Source organism: Quercus suber, unplaced genomic scaffold (genome assembly GCF_002906115.3).
Source record: "Quercus suber isolate HL8 unplaced genomic scaffold, Cork oak 2.0 scaffold_304, whole genome shotgun sequence".
In the NCBI taxonomy this organism is placed as follows: Eukaryota; Viridiplantae; Streptophyta; class Magnoliopsida; order Fagales; family Fagaceae; genus Quercus; species Quercus suber.
This window is the reverse complement of record NW_027069760.1, coordinates 21016-28072: the sequence shown is the minus strand read 5'-3', so window position 1 is coordinate 28072 and position 7057 is coordinate 21016. Positions and strand designations below refer to the sequence as shown.

At 35.6% G+C, this 7057-nt stretch overlaps 1 protein-coding gene across 6 annotated transcripts; it reads right to left on the bottom strand.

The window, feature by feature from the left end:
* Window positions 1–9: 9 nt before the first annotated feature.
* On the bottom strand, window positions 10–5666 carry LOC112012251 (probable serine/threonine-protein kinase WNK3). Of its 6 annotated transcripts, none has more exons than XM_024044626.2 (8): window positions 5204–5665; window positions 4836–4873; window positions 4302–4529; window positions 3969–4192; window positions 3712–3869; window positions 1801–1984; window positions 1588–1722; window positions 10–1474 (listed from the first exon to the last, which is right to left on the bottom strand). In XM_024044626.2, the coding sequence occupies exons 1-8, from the start codon at window positions 5288–5290 to the stop codon at window positions 624–626; spliced, it is 1905 nt and encodes a 634-aa protein (XP_023900394.2). In that variant the 5' UTR covers window positions 5291–5665; the 3' UTR covers window positions 10–623. The 6 variants fall into 6 exon arrangements, with proteins under 6 accessions (XP_023900394.2, XP_023900393.2, XP_065638565.1 ...); XM_024044625.2 differs by having other exon boundaries at window positions 1588–1725; window positions 5204–5664; XM_065782493.1 differs by having other exon boundaries at window positions 3712–4192; window positions 5204–5666.
* Between the last annotated feature and the right edge of the window lie 1391 nt (window positions 5667–7057).

The following is a 7057-nucleotide window of genomic DNA, read 5'->3' as shown; positions in this document are numbered from 1 at the left end:
AAGTAATACCAATCCATAAATTTTGATTACCCTTATGAAACTATTAGTATGATGATGTGTAAATCTTTAAGAATGTGCAGATTTATAATACACAGATTATTTATCAGACCTGTCTCAGCTCAGCAGCATCGCTTGATGTGTGCGAAATGAAGAATGTGCTGGATTCAATCTTTGTGCTTGCCCCATCATGAGCCACTCTAGAAAAGTAAATTTCTTCAACAACCATGACTCTGAGTCAATAACTCTTTGCCGCATGTCTCTCCATACAACACCAATCACCCATATCTTATTTGGCATTCCCCTTAAAACAGAAGAACTCAATTAAACACATCCAGCAGCATGATTTGCAGCTACAAACTTATGTTTCCCAACTTTATCAACATGTGAAATATCTTTCAGCTTTATAGAATATGTCAACATGTGAAAGATTATTGAGCTTTAAGCAAAAGTAGGAGCTTTGTGCATTGGGTACAAAACATCTTCAGCCCTTCCAACATGAGTAAAACTGTCTCTCTTTTCTGGAAAAGTTAGTGACATATTCTAAACTTCTAATCAATGGCAAGTAGAAGATGTGAGAAACACCACTTTCAATTTGTATAGGGTCTGTCTTTAAAATGCTAAGTTTAGCATTGTGTCTCACTCTGCCTTATATAGTCAGGTATTTTTTCTTTACACGTTTTTAAAACCTCTTGACGGATCTGTGGAGATAGTCTTGTCAAAAGATCAGATATGGCCAGTTCATGCTTCCTCTTTAACTCGTTTAACTCTTCTTGCTGCTTTGTTGACAGAGTCTCAAGTTTCTCAGCGATTATCTTGACATCTTCTGATTCAAGATAGTTGTCTTCCAAAGGATGACCTCCGTTGCTAGAATGTAGATCTGCAGCTGCACTACTGTTGTTGCCAAGGTGCAGATCAACAGGCAGACTAGCTTCCTTCTCTTCACTATTATTGTCATCATCAGAAACACGCTCATCCTCAGACTCTTCATGCAAAGCATCAAAACATTGATTTTCTGTGTCTTCATGGGAATCAGGAGAGTTTTCATTATCTCCAGTTGAGCTAGATCCGGCAGCAACCGAATCCACCTGAAAAGACAAGTTTGAGGGGCTAGACTTTGCTGGAGAGCTTCCACCAAATGCCTTTGGTGAGTCAGACCAATACTTACGACCTGAAGGAAATCTTTCCAATGCAAGATTGCCAGCAGAAAGAGTAGACTCATTCAGGAAGGGAGAGCCATCTTCCTTGGCTTCAGATGCACTGCTATCAGAACTTACAACCTCTCCAGTAAAACTATCTTCAGGGAGTTCTCTTGGCGCCCAATCTGAAATATGGGACCGGATTTCTGCATCAATCATTTCAGCAATTGTTGAAACATCTTGATCACTCAGGTCCAACTCCTCGACCATTTCACTAGCAACAGCAACTGCAGTGTCTGCCTCAATATCAAATGGGAAGTGGATATTGCGATAATGACCTGGTCCCATGTGGAAACTTTTCAATTTAACAGCTGTAAATGCTAATAAAAATATCTTCTTCTTTTGGTTTAAAATTAGAAGAACTGAAAAGAAACAGAGATGGATAGACAACCTGAGGAGTCCGCAATTCGTAGTTTCAGAAATATTGTGTGAACATCTCTCCTCTGACCTTGAACTGTGAAATCTCTACTAATCTCAGGAGATGAATCCTTAGCATTTTCACCAATATCAATCTGATCATCACTGCCTTCTGTGTTTGACATGTCAAAATGTGAGGACAATAACATAAAGGCCTTTGATATCGGTAGAAAATACTGAAACTTACTTGTATGGCGGGTTCTAAGATTTAGAGAACGCCCTATACTTTCATAATCCTCATCTGATCGGAGAAAAGGATCCATTAGAAGTTCCTTGGCTGGCAAGCGTTCAGAGGCTTTTGCAATACATTTTTCTATAAATGCTCTAACTGAAGGGTCTGTCACTTTTGCCAATGATGCCGGCTTTATTCCCTAGAAAGAAAAAGAACTGATATGACAATCTAGATACTAATTTTTTTTTTTTTTGGGATAAGTAATGAAAATATCTAGATACTAAATTTTTGATAAATAATAAGTTTTATTAAGAGAGATGGAATGCCCAAATACACACGATGTATGCTAGATGCACATCACAACTAAGCCTTAAGATTGCAATGATTTATAAACTCTAATAAGTTGAAAGAAAAGAATCCTGATGCTTTCATCCATTCAAAAAAGGTTCAGAGGAACTGCAATTTCAGGTCTAGAATAGTCTGTTCACACCCCTACAAAATTCTAGCATTTCATTCCTGCCAAAGACACCAAATCAAGCAATGAGGGATGGCTTTCCAAATCTCACCATTCTGATGTCTCCCAAATATTCCTTGCTAACAAGCAGGTAAATCTATAACATATAACCCCCCAAGGCATCACCACTGAACCCCAAATAGGGAAAAAAATCATATCCCACAACTCTCTGGCAAGAGGGCAATGAAGAAGCAAATGCTCCCCATCCCCTTTACACATACAACACCAACTCACCCATTTACTAATATAAAATAAATAATTTTTCTTGCACAGGATTTCCCAAGGCTTCAAGTGTTTTTCAATCTTAAGACCTTTTATAACTCTTCAAATTAAAAATTTTCAAAAAAACTTAGGAAAAAAAAATCATAAACGATGAAGTGGTTGAGAATATTTGATAAGATGACCCTAACTATATCTTTTTCTCTTTCAATCAAACAATCATCTCACATTTCCATATGAAATCATAAATCAGTTGTCTAACACTATTTGATCTCTATAGACCAGAAGGTTTTATTAGGTCAGCTACTAGAAACTACACCAACTCTCACTAAATTTAGGAGAGAGCTCCTATGTGAGCAAAGAAAAGGGAGATCTATCTCAGAATAAGGACACATATACTCAATTAACAACTTTCACATGCATCAACTAAATACAAGGGCTGAATTGTCCAGAAAGTGGAGATCCTATTCAGCAATGACTTATTTTCAGCTAATCCTAAACAGAATTTCAAAATTTCCTATAATAGCCCATAATGGCAATGATAAATACTGCCGGAAATTCTTCCACTATCAATGCACTCAGAATGACATGGATTCTCTTCTTCCAAATTGTTTCAAAAAGTCCTAGAGTGTCTGCTCATATTATTTGGTTCAATCTGTACCTCTCTCTACACTTAAAAATTCTATCTGATTCGGTGATTTCCCCCCCACCCCGCTCTCCTCCCCATTGGCTGTATAAAGGCATGCACATTTTTAAAAGAATGCAAGATTTCAAGAACATAAAGTATCCACTATAATCATCTGCATTTAGAATCTTGCACAGACTGGAATATCCAATGACAAATGTACCGACATTGGCTGTGTAAAGTCATGCACTGGTTAAAAGCAAGATTAGCATGAAAAGACTATAAACATGGAGATGCCATTATCTTGCTTCAAAATTTGAACTTGTACAAACATATATATATATATATATTTTTTTTTTTTTACAAATTTAGATTTTCTAGAGCAATAGAGAATCCAAAGGATCCAATGATCATATCATGTTACTGTTTTCAAAAAGACAGCTTTTCAAAGACTACAAAAGCTCTGGAATAAGACAAAGTCAAGCAATGTAAAAACATAATAGAAATTTTAAAACAAACTTCAACTGCAATAATAATTGAAAAGGATCAAAGATTGTTAAGGCCTTACCGATGTCACTTTCTTGTATATTTGAGCTGCATTGGCACACTCGCTATAAGGGTACTCAAAGGTGACCAACTCTAGCAAGCACATGCCAAAAGCATAAATATCTACAAGCTCATTGTATTCCTCTTCATAAAGCTCTGGTGCCATGAACTCTGGAGTACCTGAAGACACAATAGCAATTATGTTGCTGCCCCAGTAACAAAGTTTCCAAATAAGTCTAATCTCAAAAGGAAAATAATAAATAATAATACAATCCTCACCAATGACACTATGCGCTGAACGAGCCTGGCGAAGAATGGCAGCCAGGCCTAAGTCACCAATTTTCACCTCACCTTGATTCCCATTGACAAATATGTTATCACACTTCAAATCTCGATGAATAACTGGTGGGTCATGACTGTGAAGGTACTGAAGGCCCTCTAGAATCTGCCTAGACCATTTCTTCATTGCTCTCAAATCAACATATTTATGTTTCTTTCGGTATCTACACAATATTCAGAAATAAAACCCTCAACAAAAGCAAAATCAGAAACCCAAAAAAAAAAAAAAAAAAAAGGGAAATTAATAAGCTATAGTAGAATATAGAATCTCACTGCCGCAATGTTCCAGAAGTGAAAATCTCAGTAATGAAGTTAATGCTCTCATTTTTTGTGTCGACCCATGAGTAGTAAAACTTAATTATGTTCTTGTGCTTCAAAGTCTTGAGTAAATGAACTTCTGAATATAGACGCTCCAAATCTTCAGAGTTCCGTAATATATCTGCCACCTTAACCTGATTCCAAGCTACTTCAATTCCTTCCAATTCATCAAATGCTCGATATCTGAATTCCCATTTTGGATCAAGGACACAAAAATATTCCACATATAATGGACCTTGATTTTTCCAATAAGTCTGGGGACACAATATTTTTCATGAATGTTGATATGCCCTGTTATGATTTGTGCATAATAAAACTGGTGTCAGTGGTGGATCCAAGTGAAAGTGTGTCGTTCCAATCACAACTGGCCACATCAACAGTTAAGAAAAATGTTGTGTCCTAGCATTACTCTAATTATTCATAATGCACCTAATTGCAAGTTTAAGTATAAATTCAGAATTTAACATAGCATATAGAACACAAGGATACACTTTCTTGAAAGCTCCTTTACCTAGAACCTCTTTGTACTGCAAAACCACCATTCAATTAAACAAAAAAAACAAAACCCATCAATAAATCACCAAAACAAATCAAACCAAACTTGTACTTTGAACAACTAAAAGGCCATTAATCAAAGAGAAATGCCATCAATAAATCACCAAAACAAATCAAACCAAACTTGTACTTTGAACAACTAAAAGGCCATTAATCAAAGAGAAATGAAGCATTGACTAATTTTACAAGCAAAAATATTTGAACAAATTGAATAACACTTCAAATTATAAACAGCAACATAGATTAAACCAAAAAAGAAAAAGAAAAATGAAATTTTGAATGAAGTAGAGGAATTAACAGACCCGACCAAATCGACCAGAGGGATCAACCTCAATGAACTCAGTGTCTGAATCGTCTGGGTCGTGGTCGGACGACAAGTCCTGTGGCATTCTCGGCTCCAATCCAAGCACACACTCCAAAATCGGATGCCCCCAATACTCAGTTCACTGAAATCCCAGATCAGAATTCAAAAGCTGAGCCAAAAGTCACAAGGAACCGAGTCCAAAAATCGCAAAAGAAACCCGTTTTTGAAGATTCAAATGATACCCAGATGAGAAAATCAACAAAGAGTAATAAATCCTCTAGAGAGAGAGAGAGAGAGAGAGAGAGAGAGAGTAAGAAGTAAAAGAAGAAGATGAGGAAGCGTGAGAGAGAGCTGTTACGTCGAAGAGAAAAAGCTTTATAATTTATTAATGGCTGAGCGAATCAGCCATTTGAGTGTGTCCGATGGACTTGTTGTAATTCGTTTTTCGTTTTTCGTTTTTTTTTTTTTTTTTTGGTTTTTGGATTTTGATGGGTGAAAAGTTAAACTGAAAACTGAAAAAAAAAAAGAAAAAAAAAGAATAGAAAAAAAAGGTAAGTTTTGGCCTTTTGGGTAATGCAGAGAGTGGGACCTACTTTTCCAAGAAAATGGTGTGGGGGACCCAGCCAGAAGAGAAGTGATTTTGCTGAGATGGCAACAACTAGCCACCACTGCCTGATTGTGGCAGGTATGATTACCAACAGTAAATCTATCTATAAACAATCCATTTCACACAATGCTTTTTTAGTAAGTTTTTGGGGAAAAACCTAGGTAGTCTCAAGTTGTCTGAACTCTTATAAAGGGGTGTTTGGATTGAGATTATTCTGACGGCGCGTTTTCATTTTCATGTTTTGACCTCCTTTTTCCCTTTCTTTTTTTTTTTTTTTTTTTTTTTTCTCAGGCGTGAGAGGGAGTAAAGCGGAACTGTGCGCTACTGTGCGGCTACTGTTCACATGAACAGTAGCCACATTTGTTGACTTCTGTCCATGAACAGTGCATTTGTGCACTATTCACGGACCCACAAATTTTATTTTTTATTAATTTTTTCATTAAAAATAGGTCTCACGGTACTATTTATACATTTAAAAATTATTTTACTACAGTGTTTTCAGTTTTCAGTTTTCAGTTTCAATAACAATAAGTTCAATCCAAACGTACCCAAAGTGAGCGGACGGATTTAATACGTGGGTCTCACAATAAGGTCTACCAACATTACTTTCTCAAAAAAAAAAAAAAAAAAAAAAAAAAGGTCTACCAACATTTTAGTAGCTTGGAATAGTGCTCTGAAACTACTTAAGTATTGCTTAAGTTTTTAACTGATGAATGAAAAATTAATGGCATTTCCAAAATTTATGTAACCGCTTCTTTATATTTTTTTTAGAATAAAGTTTATGAATGCTTCCACCTATCACAATTTACTTTTTTTTTTTTTTTTTGAGAAACAAACACACACACACACACACAAGGGAGAGGGAAATGAAGTGTATTGTGTGTAGTATAACTTGTCCCACCTTCTCTTAAAAGTTACCATAATTTTTGAGTGGAGTTGTGGTGTACCTATCACAATTTACAATCATAACATCTTGTGAAAAGTTATGAGATATTTCTTTTAAGAGAAAAAATATGTAATATGTTGTGTCACTAACATCGTTAATATATGGCCAAAAGCTTGTAACTCAACTAGCATTCCTAATGTTTTTTATGGAAGTGTCTACATTCAAATCCCAATGTTTCTCAAAATAAAATAAAATAAAGTCCCATCTCTCTGATTATAAATTATAATGAGTAGAAAAAATATTTTTCTCTCTCATGTAATTATTAGAAGTGAAATATTTCTTTTGAGTAATGCTATGAC

Excerpts from the sequence above, each read along its gene's own strand:
- LOC112012251 (XM_065782492.1), bottom strand. The coding sequence starts at position 5,290 with ATGCCACAGGACTTGTCGTCCGACCACGACCCAGACGATTCAGACACT. Across the intron at positions 1,985-3,711 it reads TATACAAGAAAGTGACATCG|GGAATAAAGCCGGCATCATT; the intron begins GTAAGGCCTTAA and ends TTTTCTTTCTAG. Across the intron at positions 1,475-1,587 it reads ACGAATTGCGGACTCCTCAG|GTCATTATCGCAATATCCAC; the intron begins GTTGTCTATCCA and ends ACATGGGACCAG.